This window comes from Hippocampus bargibanti, linkage group LG13, assembly GCF_051943395.1.
Source record: "Hippocampus bargibanti isolate YZ-2025 linkage group LG13, ASM5194339v1, whole genome shotgun sequence".
Taxonomy (NCBI): domain Eukaryota; kingdom Metazoa; phylum Chordata; class Actinopteri; order Syngnathiformes; family Syngnathidae; genus Hippocampus; species Hippocampus bargibanti.
The window spans coordinates 2,489,887-2,511,390 of NC_142746.1; the positions used below are offsets into that span (position 1 = coordinate 2,489,887).

The 21,504-nt window shown below is 44.3% G+C and overlaps 1 protein-coding gene across 1 annotated transcript; it reads right to left on the reverse strand.

Annotated features, from left to right (window-relative positions):
* Positions 1-178: 178 nt before the first annotated feature.
* LOC148888945 (melanopsin-A-like) lies at positions 179-21,504 on the reverse strand. Its single transcript, XM_089011542.1, has 11 exons — positions 21,280-21,504; positions 13,585-13,727; positions 11,938-12,071; positions 11,642-11,845; positions 8,680-8,851; positions 8,429-8,608; positions 7,161-7,268; positions 3,591-3,780; positions 2,253-2,396; positions 2,110-2,169; positions 179-1,653 (listed from the first exon to the last, which is right to left on the reverse strand). Exons 1-11 carry the CDS (start codon positions 21,436-21,438, stop codon positions 1,489-1,491), a joined length of 1,659 nt encoding a protein of 552 aa, XP_088867668.1. The 5' UTR covers positions 21,439-21,504; the 3' UTR covers positions 179-1,488.

The following is a 21,504-nucleotide window of genomic DNA, read 5'->3' on the forward strand; positions in this document are numbered from 1 at the left end:
GGATACTTTCTTTTTATCCGGAGTCTCATTTCCTCTTCTGGTGCCCGGGCTTTGTATTTAAAGAGACAGTAACAGCTAGCTGGTCGACACGTGAGGATGTCGGTCACTTCCTGACACGCCCCTACCGTATGAATAAATTACTCGTTCAACATTTTTTTTTTGTCTTTTTTTGGTTTAATTTCTAAAAATGAAAGCAACAGTGAACGTAGAAATACAGCAGGTGCAAGAAATAACACGTTAAATGTGATTTTAGATGAGGCATTGAAACTGTAGAATACACAATGTTTTTTTTTTGACATTTTTTTGTAAGAACGGTTATGGAAGTGAAATGAAACCCTTGGCTCTAGTAAGAATAAAACAGTGCAGATACTGACCATTTAACAACACGAGTAAGTAAAAGAAAATAATTGAGTATTATTATTTCTTTTAGTGTGGAAGAGGCCCATCAACACACAGTTGCTGCCATGGAAACATTCAAATTGATGACGAAGAGCAAATACGTATCAAGTCGAAACCTTGTGACTGCGTACCTCATGGGACATAACAAATATGTCTGCTGTGATAACAGTAGTTTGTTGAAAACCTTTTTCACTACAATGTATTATAATACAGTAAAGTCTCGTGATATTGATATCGGTTATATCGATCGTACTGCTTATTACGATACTATTTCTATGAACGCAAGGAAAAAATGTACATGCCGCAGGATCGGATATATCGATAGTCCGGTTATATCGATATTTTTTCCGACTCCCGAGAATATCGATATAATGAGACTTTACTGTACTAATAATACTAATAATACTAATACTAATAATAATAATAATAAAACATTTCATTGAAAAGCGCCTTTCAATAATCTCAAGGTCACTTTAGAGTCACAGGATAAGTTTTTTTTTCTGTGGGGGAGCAGCGGTAGCCACATTTGCCAGCATTCACTCAACCCGGAAGTAACTCAAATAGATAGAAAGCTTGCAAGCCATCGAGATAGAGCATAGCTAATAGATAGCAAATAAGGAGAAAACAGCTAGCTAGCTAGTGTATCTAGCTTGATAACTAGCTAGCTGGCTAATTGGGTAAACTTAGAAATACAGTATGTAACAACGGTATGAACACTCAAAGATGTCAAAAAAGAACATGCATGACAGTGTAAACATGTCAATTCTAAATTTGTGTACGCTTAATAAAAGAAAAAAACATTCAACACAAAACAAACGAATGTAGCGATCCTACTTCATCTGTAAAAAATTCAGTCAGTAAATTAAAAGTGCAGTTCGGGAATTCTTTTTGACGCTCTTGACAATCTAAATGCAAAGCGGTCAACAACATGGAAAGTGCTCGCTGCTTAAAAGGGTCATTGAACACAAAGCTAATTTCTATTTTGGGAGCATGTGTGTGTGTGTGTGTGTGTGTGTGTGTGTGTGTGTGTGTGTGTCTGTGTGCGTGTGTTTGTGTGTGTGTATCTAAGAATCCAAAGGAAAATGTGCGTTATCCAGAGCCGGCCCCCGTGCCGCTGTAGGTTGCCTTGGCCCGGTTGGAGCGTGAGCCGCTCCGTCCGACGGGTGGGAAGGGGCTGGACTCCGCGGTAATGACGATGCTCGGGATACGACTTAGCACGCTTCTGCTAGCATGAGCGTCTCCCACGTCGCCACTCTGCCGGTGGACAAAATGTTTAGGTGTCACAGGTGTCAAAGTCAGGGGCCAAATCTGCCCCGCCATATAATTTTATTCGGCCCAAATTTGTGAAATTCCTATTTTTGACCCCAAAAAAAACCCCGCCATATACGACGAAAAAAACTAGCATATAAGCACTGGTGTCCAAGTCAAGGCCCGGGGTCCTAATATGGCCCACCACCTCATTTTATTCGGCCCAAGAAAGCAAATCAAACCTGTGAAATTCCAGTTTTTGACACTAAAAAACGAGCGTGGATAATAATCTGTTTTTAGCACACAAAAAACGATCATATATAGCACTGGTGTCCAAGTCAGGGCCCGGGGGCCAAATCTGGCCCACCACGTCATTTTATTTGGGCTGCAGAATAAAATAACTTTGACACCCTTGGCTAACTGATCCGTTTGTTCCCGTGGTGATGACGTTTCGATACTCACGTTAGGTATGCTGCCGCGTTCACTGATGCCAATTGTGGAAATGTCCATGTCGAAAGACGTCTATGCCAAAGAAATGTAAAAGGTCAAATGTTTCTCCCAAACAAAAAGTGACATCAACGATGTGATATTTATCGCCGACTGACCCTCTCAAAGATTCCAGAGTCGTGACTCTTCATTTTTCCTTTGAAGCTGGACGACGGTTTGAATTCGGCCGTGTCCCTGGACACCTGGCGGCTGGCAGGCCGCGAGCTCAGACTGGACAGGTCCGCCTCAGTATCTGTTAAACCCTGTCCAAAGAAAAACTCACTCTTAACTCAATCAATGTCATTCCCGAATTTATTCGGGTTTTGTTTGTTTGTTGTTTGGCGGGGTTGCCGATAAAGCGCTGGTCAGACCTCTGAAAATGGTTTCCCTTCCACGAGCGGGCAGCATTTGCCTTACGTCCATGTTAGTGCTTTGTTCCAGCTTCAGCTGTTGTTAAAGCGCGATTTAAATCAATATTTTGTACCACCGCCTCCATTTCAAGCCCAGATAACTCCAGACCCATATAACTTAGGAATTAAATATTTTTCTGATGAAAGAAGAGAGTCTAAGGTTTCTAACACTGAATTGAATCTTTATGTTGTCCTAAAACTTAATATTCTGTGGGTCCTGAAATCAAGTGACAATAAGTTAAGGGGATTTGGGAAGGATCCCTGGGGGATGCCACCTAAGCCAAACGTAGTACATTCAAAGCGATAGTTGTGGTGATGTTAACTCATTCACTGCCATCCCCAAATTCGTGAATTGAAAATATGACGAGGAGTGCCATTCTTTGGGAGTGACCAGATTGGATAGGATCAGGAATGAGTACATTAGAGGGATAACTCATATTAGAGGCTTTGGAGACAAAGTCAGAGATGAAGACCAAAGAGGATGTTTATGGATGTTGTCAAAGAGGACATGAAGGTAGCTGGTGTGAAAGAAGAGGATACACAAAACCGGGTTAGATGGAGGACATTGATTCACTGTGGCGACCCCTGAAGGGAAAAGCCGAAAGGAAAAGAAGAAGACGTGGAGCGCCATTCCCGAATTTGTTGGGGTTCTGTTTTTTCTAGCGGGGGTGCCGATAAAGTGCTGGTCAGACCTCTGGCAATGTTTTTTTTCCCCTTTCCACGAGCGCTAAATAAATCAATGTATTGTATTGTATTTTGTACATCTGCCCCCATATTCAGCTCAGATAACTCCAGACCCATATAATTTAGGAATTAACTTTTTTTTCAAAGGAAAGAAGAGATTGTATAGGTTCTTGCGCTGCATTGAATGATTATGTCGTCCTAAAATTCAATATTTTCTGGGGCCTGCAATTTGAGTGACAATGACAAAAACCCTGGCACTGGAATGGACAAATTTTTGCACATAGTCTGTCAGTCAATGAGTTAACTTCAAAGGCTCCGCCCACTGACTTAGGACCAATAGTTGTCATAATGCAGCGGCCTCACCGATTCGCTGTCGGAGACAGAGGAAAGGCGACTCTTGCTTTGTCGTCTGAAATTTGAGCTTATGTCAGAGGACTGGCTGGTGACGGTGGAACGCCGCGTCGACACGAAACTGCTGCTGGCCGAACGAAGGTCCAGAGGACGCACGCATAGAAGAGTGCCCAGACATGGGATATATTTGGCCAACGCCACCCTGGACACACACACACACACACACACACACACACACACACACACACACACACACACACACACACACACACACACACACACACACACACACACACACACACACACACACACACATAAACACACATTTTGAGCAAAATTAAATGAAATGAGTTTTCGCAAACTGTGACAAGTACAGGTACAAAATAAGCAATTTCCAAAATGGATGCCTGGACGGATTCTATGGGTTTTGTTCAAAATGAGTTTCGGTTGCCTCCACGGTGCTAAAATGCAATCAGCAAAGTGACCATGACGGCGTTTTAAAGCCTTTTTTATCCCGTCACGCTGTGACTTGCGCTTGTGTATTCGTCCAGCCTAGTTAACATTTAGGTCAAACTCAGTGGTGGAGCTTCAGGGCCTGCAAGGCCTTCTCTGCTGGTCCAAAAAATATCTGAATCACGTTAAATATATTTTGTACATTAGTTCTTATGACATCATTCCAAATTGTCTTTCAGCTTCCTTTTCCACTGTTGTGCTACTTCCAGAGATGTGGTTTCATATTGAAGTGTTTAAGCAATCATGTTTCAGCCATTATTTGTTACCACGGTCAGAAATCTGCCTGGAAGCCTACAAAATCAGTTCTGCAGGCCCTGTCGCATCAAATGTGTCGATCAAACTGTAGCTCTAACCAATCAGATTTCCAGTTGACAACCCAAAAGGGTACCAAGGCCTTCTTGAAGGCGCTGGTCAACGTAAGAGTTTGTGAAAACTTGACTTATCACTAGCCACTAGTGACAAAAGCATACTGGCCAGAGCTAGCATACTGTATTACAGTGACGTGCGATGAGGTTCATGGCTGGTGAGGCACTGACGTCATCACAGTCAGATTTACAAACATATGAACTCCACAGAGTAGCTTATTCACCATTTGATTGGCAACAGTTAACGTGTTTTGTTTAAAACAATGGTCACCAAACTACAGCCCGCGGGCCGTATCCGGCCCATCAGCACATTTGGCCCGGCCCCCTGAACAATACCAGAGATGCTATCAGATTTTTTTTCCCATTTGGCCTCCAGAAAAATAAAAAATCCTTTTGCAAGTCAAAGGTCGGTTTTCCATCATTGTCTGTTCCTATTTTGATCAATGTAATCAATGTATGTTGTTTATAATCGTGATTGAACAATACAAACACACCTGCTCACAATAGAACGCTAAAGGAGTCGGTCACAATGCGACGCGACACAAGAAAGTGACGTATGAGTAAGTGGGGGGGGAGTCTGGTGGTACAGTCAGGTGCACTCAGTGTGGCGCTCTATTTGGTCCCAGACCCGTTTTCTCTTGTAAACCTTCCTGTCAAAGAGAGAACGGAATAACGGCGAAAAGGTTAGGTAAGAGATTTTTTTTTTATTCAGAATGCAGGGTATTTAACCTGCTGTGGACAAACAATTATTTTTATGTTCAATGCAAAGAAAAGGCTGTTTGTCTCATCTGTCAAGAGGCGGTGGCGGTATTCAAAGATTACAATCTTCACCGACACTATGAATCCCGTCACAAAGACAAGTACGATAGCATGCAAGGCCAAATACGAGCAAACAAACTCTCAAAGCGAAAAGTGGACTACTATCTCAGCAGAAGGAATCCGTTCGGGCCAGCTTTCGGGTTGCTAAGCTGATAGCAAGCAGCGGTAAGCCTTTCACGGACGGAGAGTAATGTATGGATGCTGTCGCGAAGGAGTTGTGTCCCGAGAAGAAAGATGCATATAATGCCGTAGGTCTGTCGGCGAGTACATTCACCAGGCAGGGTGAAGAAATCGGGATTGATGTATATGCCCAGCTGCAGCAGAAGTCGAAAGAATTTGACTTTTTTCATTAGCACTGGATGAGAGCACGGACGTGCAAGACACAGCGCAACTGCTCATTTTTATTCATGGAGTTAGCGCAAACTTTGAGATATGCGAGGAGCTGGCAGCCCTCCAAAGTCTCAAAGGGACTACAACGGGAGAGGATATTTTTGACCAAGTGTACCAAACCATGGCGAAGTTGGATCTGAGTTACAGAACTGTGATGGTCTTAAAGACACATTCGAGCCCAACAGTCTCATTGACATCTATGCCACCCTCTCAAACGACACATATCCAAACATCATAAAACACGCAATTAGCCACACTGGAACAGTGAGCACGAGCTGGAGCAACTTTGTCGCTTCAGGAATAGTTTCAATGAGATCCTTCTTGGCCAAAAAGCTGAGAAGCTGTCCAGGAGATTTACATTATACCTCACCGTTTATGAGCTATACAGTCCGGTTGGTCTTCCTTTAATTATTATCTCCTGCTTCGATTGAAAGTCCAGTAAAGTCCAGAAAATTCTTTCAATTTAGATATGTAATCCACCATTCTGAAAATAAGGCCAAGCAACACGAAAAAATGACTGGATGGTTGCACTTAATTTGCTAACTGTTTACTGTAGATTGATGTCACAAATTATATTATTCTGCAGCCGAGGAGTCGCAAGAAGAATCTGTAATCACCAGCGCCCCCTGTCATGAGGCAGGACAACTGTGTGCCTCACCTAGGCACACAGTTTTGATAAAAATAAAATAAAATAAAATAAACACTGTAGTACAGTGAATATAATGTACAGTGACTGTACATTATATACACCAGCAAAACTGTAGAAATTTATTTCATATACTAGAGCTTTTGAACACTTTCATAGCGATATGCAGAGGGACAGCAATGCGGTCTCACTGCAGAGCAAGCCAGCACAGTTAGCATAGTGATTGCGCAATCCATGGTGAGGCTCGGCCGGCTGGTGCCTCAGTGCTCGTCTCTACTTTGTATTTGAACGGTAAATATGAAAATTCACCGATTTTGAAAAAAAAATCCAAAAATGGTGAAGTTAAATGGAAAAGAAGGTTAAAGTACAAATCACTAAATAAATATAACTGTTTAATTTATTTTGTCATTTGATATTTCCATGATGACAGGTGAGGCATAGCCTCACCTGCCTCCCCTGACTGCACGTCACTGCTGTATCGGTAGCGAGCTGCATAAGCAAATATATTGTTGTGTTGATTTAATAACATTTTTTGTCAAGCCAAAATGGCTGAAGGAGGAGAAAAAATGGATTTGGTGGCAGATTTACCGTTAAAGCCATTTTCAAGACGTAAAAGGATGGACATCATTAAGAGAAGTCGGACATTTTCTTCCCCTGGCTAACGGTAGCCTCTCGTGGACTTGTAGTAAAACACATCACATTTTAACAGTCGCAGCTGTGAATTGATTCAGACATAGCACTACTGAAGGCCTAGCCATGACATCCACGGCTCGCCATGGGATAACCGAGTGGGGCTTGGAAAGTATTGACAGGAAAATGCCTAAAAATGCCTGATTGGTGTTCTCCTACCTGTACTTGGGGTGCGTGATGGCGTAGATGATGGGGTTGTGGATGGCCGAGGCCTTAGCGATGACGGCGGGCACCGAGTTCATATACGGAGTCAACATCTCAGCGTACCTGCACAAAAGACAACAAGAACTAGTTATATAGCTAGTTATCTATTAGTCATCTATTCGCTGCGCTAGCTAACTTTCTACTTATTTGAGTTTTTTAACTATGGAGCTAACTATCTTATGAGTTATCTATTAGGTATTTAGCTAACTTTCTATCTATTTGAGTTATTCCGGTGTGTGTGGCTGCCGCTGCTCACCCACAGAAAAATAGTTATCCTGTGACTGTAAAGTGACCTTGAGACTTTTGAAAGGCGCTTAGAAATGAAATGTATTATTATTATTATTAAGAATCGCACACGGGCCGACCACAACCAGGCATCCCGCTTAGCGCGTAACCAAGACCCTTATTTATTTATTTATTTATTTATTTTGTTGGTTATTTATGTATTTATTTTTTCATTTATTTAGTCAGTTAGTTAGTTATTTAGTTATGTATTTATTTAGTTGGTTATTTAGTTATTTATTTGTTTATTTACTTATTTATTTATATAGTTATTTACATATTTATTGCCTCTTTATTTCTGTATTTATTTGTTTATTCATTAAATAATCCATGTATTTATTTACTTATGTAAGTATTTCTGTATTTATGTATTTGAGTATTTGTTTATTTATTCATGTACTTATTTATTGACATGTTTATTTACATGTTTACTTATTTATTTATGAAGGTATTTATGTATTTGTTTATTTGTTAATTTAATTATTTATTTATATATTTATTTAAGTAGGTATGAAAAGAAGATTTAAGTAGGTATAGATGTAGTTTTGTTTATTTACTTATTTATTAATTTCCTTACTCATTTATGTATTTACATCTTTGTTTATTGGTTTGTAGAATTGTTTATTCGTATATTTATATATTTGTTTATTTAATTATTTATTTTCATATTTATGTAAGTGTTTTTGCGTGGTTATTTATTTATTTATTAATTACATATTTATTTATTTACATATTTAGTTGTCTATTCATTCATTCATTCATTCATTCATTTATTGATTTGCATAATTGTTTATGTATTTGTTTGTTCATATATTTGCATATTCGTTTATTTGTGTATTTATTTATTTGCAAATGTATTTATTTATGTGCACATTTATTTATTTATTTTTTCATTTATTTATTTACAAACAAAGAAAACGGCAAGCTATCCTCAGCTTTACCCGGCGAAGGCGGTGAGGGCCACGGTGGAGTATGGCGACCAGGAGACCACATAGAGCAAGATGACGATGAGTGCGATCTTGGCCATCTTCCACTCGTTCTGAAGCCGTTGGAAGGACTTGGCCACGTCGCGAGAGGCCAAGTGGCCGTGCACGCCGCTGCCGCTCATCTTGCCCACTGCCCTACCAACGCAACCACAAGTGCGCTTGAGGAAAACTATCGCAAATTCGAGTTTGTCGATCGAGCAACTGACTTGTTGGTGTTGCGGATGGCCCTGAAGATGAAGATGTAACAGTATACGATGACGAGCAGCGGCAAAAAGAAGACGAAGATGAATAGCAGCAAGGTGTAAGCCCGCACCGATGGCGTGAACGTCATGTAGTCCCACGTGCATGACGTCAGCAGGCCTTCCGGCACGTACGCGCCTGACAAATTCGTCATACAAAGACACACTTGATGAGTTTTGTCAATATTGTACAGATGCATCACTATTGTCACCCCCTCACCCCCTATCCCAACCATCTTGTACATCAAACGTATCAAAGTCAAGGCCCGCAGGCCAAATCTGGCCCGCCACATCATTTTATCCGGCCCACAAAAGCAAATCAAACTTGTGAAATTCAATGCTCATCTATCTAGCTAGCTAGCAAGATAGCTAGCGATCAAGCTCGCTAGCGATCGAGCTGGTTAGCAAACAAGCTAGCTCGCGATCCAGCTACCTTGCGATCCAGCTCGTTAGCGATCGAGCTGGTTAGCAAGCGAGCTAGCTCCCGATCCATCTAGCTAGCGATCCAGGTAGCTAGCGATGGAGCTGGCTAGCAAGCGAGCTGGGTAATGCCTAACATCACAAGTGTCAAAGTCAAGGCCAGGGGGCCAAATCTGGCCCGCCACATCATTTTATAGGGCCCACAAAATCAAACTTGTGAAATTCAATGCTCATCTATCCAGCTAGCAAGCTAACTAGAGATCCAGCTCGCTAGTGATCAAGCTGCTTAGCAAGCGAGCTAGCTCACAATTCAGCTACCTAGCGATCCAGCGAGCTAGCGATCAAACGGGTTAGCGAGCAAGCTAGTTCCTAATCCAGCTAGCTAGCAATCCAGTTATCTAGAGATGGAGCTGGCTAGCAAGTGAGCTGGCTAATGCCTTACATCACGAGTGTCAAAGTCAAGGCCCGGGGGTTAAATCTGGGCCGCAACATCATTTTATTTGGCCCACAGAGCATTTTGTGAATTTGTGAGATTTCATGATGCTTGTTAAAGTCCCAACCAAAATTCCAAATTGTCCCAAGTCAACTACAATAACAGTCATTATTTTTTACTTCAAGTTGGAAAACTAATTATTCATTATTATTATTTTTTTTGTGCGTTCTAGATGGAATATGTGGAGGGGATTAAACACTCTAATTGTTTCCCCCAAATTGATAACACCCTCCCCGAGAGGAACCCGTAACTGCAATGTGTCACGTTTGGGTTTTTGACCAACAGGTGGAACTGTAGGGCCCCCGCCTGCAACTGCACAGGTTTTGGTCCTTTTAATCAGTGGCAGTTAAAAGGACTCCCGGCACAACAATTCAGTGTTGTGTCATTGTTTGTGTCAGGTTTGTTTTGCCTTCTCATGTTTTAGTCATGGTTTTGTTTGGATTGGATTGGCCTTTATTAGTCTCGCAGTGGAGAAATTTACATTTCACAGCAGCAAAGTTATGAAAGAAATGAAAGTTGTTTGCTACGTTCGACATTTTTTGTTCCGATGACTTAGTTTTTTTCAGGTCAAAAACGCCTTAGTATACGGCTAAAAATACGGTATGATACACTGTCATTTTTTTTCTGTCTAAAAACGGCTTATTATACATCACAGGTGTCCAAGTCGAGGCCCGGCGGCCAAATGTGGCCCGCTACGCTATTTTATTCGGCCCATGAAAGAGAATTAAGAATGTGAAATTTAATGCTTGCTAAAGTACAAGCCAAATTTTCTAATTGTCGTATATATAAACCATCATAACAGTCCAGTGATGCCTCGGTTTATGAAAATCTTGGCTAACGAACTCTTCTGTTTACGAACGTTAAATTTATAAAAAATGCACCTTGGCAACTGAACATATTTTTCGGGATACACACTGAGCTGCCACAATGAGAGATGTGCCGTTCGCGAACGAGCCCATTCTCCTAAAAGACAATGGCAGCCGGCTTGTTTTGGTCCTCTAATCCCCGCTCCCAGTCGTCAGTTAAAGCCACGTGATTGATCAAGAACGCAACAGTGAGAGGGGGTGGGGTGTGGTTACAGACAGAGAGAGAGTGAAGCCATTCTCCAAAAAAGAAAATGGTTGCCGACATTTTTTTTCCTCTATTCCCTGCCCCCAGTCTGCGGTTAAAGCCACGTGATTGGTCAAGAACGCAGCAGTGAGGGAGGGTGGTTTAAACATTACAGAGACAGGCAGACGACAGAGAGAGAGTGACAAAATGGATAGAAAACAGTGAAATTTGGACTCGTTTCAACTTTGATGCAGAGTGTAGTCTGGTTAAAATTCCCATCAATCAGGCTTCACAAATAACCCACACAAGCCATCAACGACCATCACAAAGGTAAATAAAACGACTATTATACAGTACAGTTAATTTATTTAATTATAATACCATAGCACATTTATTATACATAAAATGAGGTATATTTTGTGGGGTTTTAAAGCTTATTTAGTAGAAAATTATGTTTTATGGGGACCTGGGAACAGATTATTCTCATTTTAATGGTTTCCTCTGGGAAATTATTTTTTGGGATACACACTTTTCGCCTTACACACACTTCCTGGGAACCAATTAAGTTCGTAAGCCAAGGTATCACTGTATCTTCCATTTTGTTTTTGAATGTCGAATTTGTATCTCCTGTTTTGTGGACCACACAAGTTCGTGTTCCTAATGGAGTGGCAACGGTCTGGTTTGTTTTGGGTTATTGTAATTATTTTTTTGGTTCAAATTTGAAAACTAGTTATTGATTAATTTGATGAACGTTCTATATGTAAAATGTGGAGCTGATGAAGCATTCCAATGGCTTCCCCAAATTCATAACAGCCCCCACGAGGAAACCGTAATGACAATGTGTCCCGCCCGTGGCAAAAAATGATTTTGACACCATTTGTACATTTTATGTTGTTTGTCAATTTGCTCACATGTGTAATTTCTCATTCAATTAGAATATCCGCGTGCGTGTGTGTGTATGCTCACTCCATCCGAAGAAGGGCGGCAGGCTCCACCCCAGGGAATACGCCCACGCCGCCGCCAGGATGCCCAGGGCCCGTTTCCGCGACAACACCCCAATGGAGGTCAAAGGTCGCGTGATGACAAAGTAACGGTCTACGGCGATCACCGTCAGCGTGATGATGGAGCAGATCCCGAACAAGGCGCCGCAGAAGGCGTACAGCTCGCACGCTGCCACACACAAACACACACACACACAGACATTTCTGTTAGTTTGGTCCATCGTGGGTGTGTATGCGGCGACCAATCCAGGGTGTGCGTACCTTTCTCCCCAAAAATCCATCTCTTATGCATGCTGCTGGTGAAGAAGACGGGCGCCTGAGTGACACACATCAGCAGGTCGGTGACAGCCAAGTTGATGATGAACATGTTTGGCGGCGTGCGCAGGCTGCGGCTCCTGAGCGCACACCCACACGTATACACACACACACAGACACACGCACACACACACGCACACCCACACACACGCATACACACATGCACACACATGAATAATTGGGTCACATGCTTGAGCACAGCCAATCACAGGTGGGCTAATCAAGTGGTGCGCTGTCAGGGCCTGCAAGGCCTTCTCTGCTGGCCTAAAAATATCTGAATCATAGACTGATGTGAATTCTACTTTGTCCATGAATTCTTAGTAAATAATTCCAAATTGTCTTTCGGCTTCCTTTTCCCGTGTTGTGCTGCTTCCAGATGTGCGATTTCACATTTAAGCATTGAACCAATCAAATTTAAGCTATCATTTGTGGTCAGAAATCGACCCTTCGCAATCAGTTCTGCAAGCCTTGGAGCATCAAATAAGTGTTTATCAAGCTGTTGCTTGAACCAATCAGATTTCAAGTTTATTCGGGAATTGAACATATGACGTTCAGCGCCATTGCCTAATTAGTTCGGGTTATGTTTTTTACTTGCTTGGGTGCCAATAAAGCACTGGCCAAACCTCTAGCATTAGGGGAATCATTTCCCTTTTGTCCATGTTAGCACTTTGTTACAGCTTCAGCTATTGTTAAATCGCTATGTAAACCAATATATATGTACAGTTAACATCCGACTTACGATCGAGTTCTGTTCCAACCAAACGGTCGTAAGTCGAAATGGTCGTAAGTAAAAATCCACTCAAAATGTTGAATAGAGACTCGGAGGCTAAATGACACGCAAACTCCCTGCCTCTGGTGCCATCACATGGTCGATTGGTGTGCGAGAGTGAAATGCTGGCTGCCTGGCCAAAATTGCCCAACCAGTTGCCGGCCTGCTAGCGTGTTGCGGTGCCAGGTGTAGAACAAAAGTTTTTAAAAATAGGGTCTGGGGGTCATGGTCGTAAGTATGTGAGGTCTTAAGTCGAGCTGGTCATAAGTCGGATGTTACCTGTATTTTATTTTGGTTAGCCGCCCTCATTTCAAGCTCAGATAACCCATATAATTTAGGAATTAACTGTTTTTTACTGATGAAAGAAAAGATTATAAGGTTTATTACTAAATTGAATGTTTATGTAGTCCTAAAACTCAAAATTCTGTGGGTCTTTGATTTCAAGAGACAATGACAAAAACCTTGGCACTAGAGTGGACACATTTTTGGCACATTTTGCAGTGAATGAGTTAATGAGAGTATTATTTCCTGGCTAACTGGACCCTCTAGTAAATCACACCAGACTTTTTATTTACAGCCACAGCGTGGATTGATTCAGACAGCACTACTGAAGGCCAGGGGGTGATAAAGCCCACCATTGGGCGAAGTAAAGTAAAACTACATTTCCAGATTGCTTTGGTCTGTTTTTTTCCTTTCAACTGGAAGGTGAGACACAGAACTGGATTTTCACCTAAAACAACCCAGTAACTCCAATCCTGTCCTGCCTCCCTCCCGTTCAGAATTCCTCCCACTCCCGTTGAACCACATTTCGACACTGTTCCTACCTGCTGAAAGCGTAGATGACCAGTAAGTTGCCGACGATTCCGGTGATGCCGATGGCGAGGATGGTTGAGCCGATGATGTAGTGGGCGTGGTCGGGAACATCCACGGTGGGGAATGGTTCGAAGCCCCGAGGTGCCATCGCCACCTGGAGGAGGAGAGGGGCGATTCACCTGAATTTGGTAGGTATTAATATCATTGGTAGCCCCACAAAACAAGTCTGATGAAGCGATGCCGACACCTCCAGATTTTAACCGTTTGTAATTTCTTCCCCGAATTTATGCGAGACTTGAAAATATGACATCAACACCATTCATTTGTTCGGGTTTTGGTTTATTTTCTTTGGGTGCCGATAAAGCGCTGGCCAGACCTCTGGCAATGCTTTTTCACTTTCACAAGGGGGCAGCATTTCCTCGTTTTCCATGTTAGCGCTTAGTTCCAGCTTCAGCTGTTGTTAAAACGCTATAGAAACCAATATGTATGTATTGCATTGTATTTTGTACATCAGCAGCCATTTCCAGCACAGATAACTCCAGACCCATAAAACTTAGGAATTAACTCTTTCTTTCTGATGAATGAAAGAGAGTCTAAGGTTTCTTACGCTGCATTGAATGTTTATGTCGTCCTAAAACTCAATATCCTATGGGTCCTGCAATTGGAGTGACAATGACAAAAACCTTGGCACTGGAGTGGCCACATTTTTGCACATCGTCTGAGGTCAATGAGTGAATGACGAACTAGTTTTCAAATCTGAAGTCAAGAATAATGCCTGTTATTGTTGTTTACAATTTGGAATTTTGGTTTGGACTTTAGCTAGCATCATGGAACTTGATTTGCTTTCAATAAAATGATGTAGCGGAGCACATTTGGCCCTCGGGTCTTGACTTTGACACCTGTAATGTAAGACCAGTTTAACATCGGGTCATCGGGATTGTTACTTGCCAGATTTACGAACAATCGACTTGGAGTATCAAACAAGGTGGGAGCGTTAAAAAGAAGTGGGAGTATTAGAGCCGGTTGATGAGTACTAAACACGTTATTAGTGAGGCGCTTCCTCGCAAGCCGCCGGCCATTTATAAAAGTCGAATGGAAATGAGGCACTCCTTGATGTCATCACGCCAAAATCACCCGGCGCGATGAGAAGCTTCCCGTTAGCCAGTCGAGCTAATCATTGAAATGGAAGCCGCCAGTCTCCATTTTAGTGACAATGAACAAAGATGGAGGTCCAAGTTACTCCTTAATTCGTCCACCACTTAATTAAAAAAAAAAAACGGCTCTCTGCGAGAGGGTCCGTTTCCCAGAATTCCCAAGCGGGGAATTTTAAAGGATGACAACTGAGCTGAGGGGACGAAATGAAGTTTAGGGATAAGAAAAGTTCTCCAAACAAAGTTGAGGGCGTGAGTTGTCGGCCATTGTATGCAAGGACGCAATTCAACGTCTGCTTTCAATCGATGATGTGGGTGCAAAGTGGGTCGCGCGCTGGGTCGATTGTGTAACGTGGCTCATTTCTGTGGTCTTAAAGTTTTCCATGAGAATTCTTGAAGACATCAGCAGCCTTGATATTGATTTTGAAGGCCAAGGTCATCCCTTCCATGACAAAGACTTCTCATTCTCATTCTCATCTCTGACTACAGAAATAATCCGGGTGGAAGATGTATTTTCCGGTTGCATCCGAAACTGTGACGACATCACAAGATTTTTTTTTTTTTATTGGGGCTGGGAGGGGGGGCTTTGCTGTCTCATTTTCCAGTATTTCCAGTCTGTCCTCCATTGCTAATTGACCACTTCTAACTTGCGGGTCATTTAAGCCAAGTCTGAAAAGAGTTCCAGGTCACTCAGTGGCATTCTCTGAAAAGTCCAGGTCATTTGATCCAAGTGTTGTCAATTACTTCAACACATTTCCTGGTTGGACTTGTTGGTTTTAGATCAGGAAGGCCATCAGAACGGTTCTGTGTTGAGGGGCGCAAAATTTGCAATGCTTCTGTACCTAAAACGCTGATCTCCTAAACCTAACCATAACCCTAACCCCCGAACTCCTTAACTCCAAATGCCCTGACCTTAACCCCAACCCTAACCCTAACTACAACCCTAACACTAACCTACTAAACCCCCTAATCCCATGACCCCAGAAACACCAAACCCCTAAACCTAAACCACTAACACCCAAACCCCCTAAACCTAACCCTAACCCCCAAACCCCTAATCCCCTAACCCAACATTGACATGATTTGTTTGGCGACCTACGGATGGCGCTGTCGGCCCCGCCTGTGTCACGTCCGCTCGTGGAGTGGCGACACCTCCTTCTCTGCCGGTTCGTGAATGCGAGATAGGGCGTCCGGCTTGGTGTTCTGCGAACCTGGGCAGTCGGTGAGACTGAAGTTGAAGCGGGTCAGGAACAGTGCCCACCGGGCCTGCCGTGAATGAAGTCTCTTGGCGGACCGAATGGCGGCCAGGTTCTTAAGATCGGTGAAGACGGTGAAGGGGTGTTTGGCCCCTTCGAGCCAGTGTCTCCACTCCTGCAACGCCCGGATGACCGCCAGCAGTTTCCGGTTCCCCACATCATAGTTGGCTTCCGCAGGGCTGAGGGGGCGGGAGAAGAAGGCGCATGGGTGGAGCTTCTGGTCAGCCGGGGAGCATTGGGAATATACCGCCCCACCCCGGAATCCGATGCATCGACCTCTGCCGCGAACGCGTGGTCCGGGTCGGGGTGGAGTAAGACAGGAGGGTTAGTGAAGGCGCCTCGGAGGCGATTAAATGCCCCTTCCGCGTCGGGTGTCCACCTAAAGGGAACCTTGGTGGAAGTGAGATTGGTTAGGGGAAGTGCCGTCTGACTATAACCGCGGATGAAGCGGCGGCAGAGTTGGCAAACCCCAAAAATCGCAAGTTGTTTGCGCATCTTGGGGGTTGGCCACTCTACCACCGCTTTGGTCTTGGCAGGATTGGCCCGAGGTTGCCCCTGCTCCTCAACGAACCCCAGAAAAGACAGAGAGCGGACGTGGAACTCCCACTTCTCTGACTTCACATAGAGCCGGTTTCGCAGGAGCCGCGGCAGGACCCGTCGGACATGCTGCCTGTGTTCTTCTGCCGATTTAGAGAACAATAGGATGTTTTCCATATACACAAAGACAAATACGTTGAGGAAGTCCATGAGCACATCATTGATGAGGCTTTGAAATACGGCGGGAGCGTTGGTGAGTCCGAACAGCATCACCAGGTATTCAAAATTCCCCAAATGGGCGTTTTGAATGCATTCTTCCACTCGTCCCACTCTCTGATGCGAACCAGAGGGTATGCGCTACGCAAATCCAGCTTGGTGAATATGGTGGCCGATTGGAGGGGCGCGAAGGCCGAATCCATGAGGGGGAGAGGGCATTTGTTGCGGATGGTGATGTCGTTCAGACCCCGGTATATACACAGAGACTCAGGGACTTATCTTTGTTTTCAATAAAGAACTCCGCGCCGAGCGGAGGACGGCGCATTTCTTGTGCATGCTGGCTCGAACGCTCCACCTGATGGGCTAAGGCGGATATAAACTTGTCTTCATCGGTGAGATCCATAGTTGGCCGGTGTATTATGTCACGTCCGCTCGAGGAGTGGCGACAGAACTCGGCGGACGAAAAAAAGGAAGGGTTTGGATCCGCAATACACGATGGAGACAGTATAGTTCAATAAATGTTTACTGAGACACGCTTGGCAAAAACAGGAGGTAAGGCAACTGAACAGACGAGCGGGACCAACCTGCATACTGCTGGGTGACAGGGTAACGAAAGAAAGAATACCGGCGAGGACCGAGCGGGAACGGGTGGCTTTTATAGCCAGAAGGCACAATCAAAGGGATTGGAATCAGGTGAGTGAGCCCGGAGAGCAGGGAGGGGAGGGGCGCGCACCTGACGCCAATTAAGATGTGACAGCCTGCACCTGCACGGGCGCTGGTCGTCCCAATCAGTAGCGGACTGCCACATTCGGATTGGCGACCAACGGGTAGCGCTGTCAGCCCTGCCTGCTGCATTGTATGCTGTGCATGTGTTTGTTTAATCTTGGTAGACTTTTACTCTTGGTCTATATTTGATACTTTGTATTTTTTTCTGTATGAATGACTTTGATGTTTTAGATTTTGTTCTTGTTGACGTTATCAAACAGAACCTGCTGCTCCCTCCTGCCTGCTTTTTGGGATCGACATCTGACATCACCACCTTGCAATCCGTGACAGAATGACCCGGCCAACCATCGGATCCCGCAGGTACAACAGACCGCTCTCATTTCCACCTTGTGCACGGCAGTGCAACATCCACGTTAGCCCACGTCTCGTCGAGTTTGAATTGCGTCACTCGACGAGCCATAACGTCCACGTCAATGTCCGGCCGAGACCTCTTTCCAGGTGGCCGTCCAAGGTGACACTGGGTGTCTGGAAGTGCACGCCCACGTCCAGCCACGCTGTCGTCGTGCATGTTGAATTGAGTCGCATCCATGACGAGGCGTGCAACGTCCGCGTACACGTCAGTCCGAGACCACACTCACCGCTGGATCCCGGAGCTGCAATGGACTGGTCTCATTTCCCCGGTGCCGGGCAGTTTGTGTCCACGCCACGTCGAGTTTGAATTGAGTCACTCGACAAGCCGTAACGTCCACGCCACCATCCGGTTGAGACCCGTTCCCATACGGCCGTCCGGGTGCCACTCTGCGCCTGGCAGTGCAACGTCCGCGTTGAGCCATGCGTCACATCGCACACACGGCCATTACGATCCGTGCCGCAACTTCGTCCACGCCAGGCTGAGTTCCGTTCCCATCAGGCCACCGCCCATCATATGCTGGAGAGGCAACTGTTGCCACCTCCACCATCGTTTCATGGCGAGTTGGACCTTTTGGGAGACTGTTGGGACTTCAAGAAGCAGTCCCTTGAAGGGGGGGTACTGTCATGATCTGGTTGGCGACCTACGGGTGGAGCTGTCGGCCCCGCCTGCACCTGCACGGGTGCTGGTCGTCCCGATCAGTGGCGGACTGCCACGTTCGGATTGGCGACCAACGGGTAGCGCTGTCAGCCCTGCCTGCTGCCTCGCAGATGCTGGTCGTTCCCAATCAGTGACAGTTAAAAGGACTCCCGGCACGACCATTCGTTCTCGGGTCATTGTTTGTTGTATGCTTTGTATGCTCTGTATGCGATTGTATGCACCAAACATAACCCAAACCCTAACCCTGGGGTGGGCAAACTTTTTGACTCGCGGGCCGCAATGGGTTCTAAAATTTGACAGAGATTCCACAGAATATAGCTACAGTTTACGTTTTAAGACTTGCGCTGAATAATCATGAAGTCTTGTTTTCGAGTTGATGACGATCCCCATGTGACGTCAGGTTTGAACCGCCCCTGACCGAGAAAGTGACACACAATACATTTTGCGGTACTTTGTTTGGTCTGAAAACGTCGTGTTGATCCGTGTTGATGGCAAAATTAGAAGGAAAACACATAATGTGATGGTGAATCGTTGTGTGTTGCACCAAGACTACTATTTGATACTAGTTGACACAAATTCCCAGCAGGCAAATCAGCCCATTTCCAACGGAGCTTGGGTGCCATCTTGTGCATTTTCTGGGCGCTACATTGGAGTCCAGATGCCTCAAAATGAGACGGAAGGACTTCTTTAATCAATTGCAAACATTTATGCTTTCCTTTACATAACTATTTGAATCATATTCATAACTGGAGGAGTAACAAGAAAGCATCTTCTCCGAATCTGAAGCCATTGTTTTGATTCTCGAGCAAGGCAAGACATCTTGGCGTGACGTCACGAACAAGGGGGTGGGACCTTCTGAAAATGGGCATTTCCGGATTCATTTTGAAGTCATTTTTATTGGTGTTTTTCAGTTGACTAAAAATATCAGCCTGCGTGTTTTTGGTATTTTAGATGCTATCAAACGTTTTTTTCTGATGTCAGTAGGAAACAAAAAAAATGGTGCCGGTTGTCCTTTAAACGTAGTGTGTACAAACCTCATACCACAGTAAGAACACTACAACCCAATTTATTAACTGTCTTTCAAATGTGAAACATATCCCTGATCAATTAATACATGTGTCTCAAGGAATATGCAAGATATGGGATTTACAGACTATTTCGCAGATACTGGGAGGAGGAAGTGGAAATAGATTAAAATAACATATGCACTGTGATTTATCAAGATTGAGTCTGTTTCATTCGACGGTGTGAAGTTAAGAAATCAACATTTATTGAAAAATGGAATCACTTTCATCATTCAAAACATATTATTACACAACGAAATATTAAAGCTCAATAATACCTACTTGTGTTGAACTCCGCTAAACCATGGATGGATTGTCCTGACAATGGATTGACCGACAATGGATTGTCCTGACCGCGCCCTCACGCCTTCACGCGCAAACACTTCACGTGTACCGTCGCCAAGCACACAGACATAGGCTACCTGCAGTTGAAATTTGCATACTCTGCACGGCAGCCAATCAGAAGTCTGCATCTTTCTTCCGGACTTTCGCAAGCGTTATAAGGTTATTTGCATATGATTTTCCAAAATTGATGCACAGAACCTCAGCCCAGAAGAAAGATTCAAAAGAAGCTAACAACATGTGTGACGCTAAAAAAACGTAAATTTATATCAAACCGTGACTGTAAAGTGTACGTGAGAGTTATGAAAGGGGCTTTGTGGTGACAAATGACTACTGCAGCGCAATCTGCAGCTTTGAACATTTACCGTAAATTAAGCAAGAAACATTTGTGGTAGGTACAGCCTTAATTAATATAAAGAACGTAATACTTTGTCAGAATCAGAATCATCTTTATTGCCAAGTATGTAGAACACACAAGGAATTTGTTTCCGGTAGAACACGCTGCACTAGTATCGTGCCGATGTTTTTTTTTGTTTTTGTTTTTTTTTTTGCTATTGCTGGTCTTATCGTGTTTCAAGTTGTGAAAAACGAGGCAGATAACTTTTCAGAGTTGTCTGCCTTTTTATCCGCTACCTTTTTGTCGCGAGTTTCAGACACTGTTTTTACTATAATTTGGACAAGTTCGGCGGGCCGGATTAAAAAGCCTAATAGGCCTAAACCTATGTGGCCCGCGGGCCGTCGTTTGCCCATCCCTGCCCTAACCCTTTAACTCCCTAACCCCTGAACCTAACACTAACCCCCAAACCCCAACCTAATCCTAACCCCTAAACACAATCCTAACTCTAAACCTAACTCTGAACCCTCACCCTACCCTGAACCCTAATCCTAAACCTAGCCCCCTAACACCCTAACCATAAACTAGTCAATCCCCTTGTTTCTAAACTTTTCTTCAAATGATGGTGTGTTCAAGTCCTACTAAAGTAAAGTCAAGCACGGGACAAATTTGGTGTTGACGGACAGTTGAGCGTGCGGCTCCCACAATAAAAGTAGGTCATTGAAGTTTCCCTCCAAGTGATCGATATGTAGCGCAAACCTCGCTCTCATCCACTGATTGCGTCGATAACATCCTGCATCTCTTTGATATCAATCTTTTAAATGTGTCGATTCGGTGTTTAGATAGATGCCAATATGGAGATAGGACATCAGCAGTCACCGGGATGACCTTTCCGGAGCATTCACGTCCATATTCCAGATCCGCCTCGTCAAACTCGGGTGATTTATCCGCCGACATGATTACAGACAAGGCCTTGAAAGACGGACTTTGGTAGCGCAAAGTTAGACTCACCGTCGGCGGCGCCTGGGCGACACTCTGGAGCTCGGACGGTCCGAAGGCGTCGGCGGGAGAGCTCTCGCCGGAGCTGGAGCTTACCAGGGTGGCGGTCCAACCGTGGGTCCCGCCCGTGATGTTGCGAGAGACGAATGTGTGGTGGCGCGTGGCGCTCATTCTCCTCTTGCTCTCCTCTTGCTCTCCTCTTCCTCCTCCTCGTCCTCTTCCTCCTCTTCCTAGCGA

What these genes read in the sequence shown, in the direction of transcription:
- LOC148888945 (XM_089011542.1), bottom strand. Translation starts at nt 21,438, where the DNA reads ATGAGCGCCACGCGCCACCACACATTCGTCTCTCGCAACATCACGGGC. An exon ending in GTCATCTACGCTTTCAGCAG is followed by an intron (nt 12,072 to 13,584) that starts GTAGGAACAGTG and finishes GTGTGCGCTCAG; the next exon opens with GAGCCGCAGCCTGCGCACGC. An exon ending in AACGCGGCAGCATACCTAAC is followed by an intron (nt 1,654 to 2,109) that starts GTGAGTATCGAA and finishes GTCCACCGGCAG; the next exon opens with AGTGGCGACGTGGGAGACGC.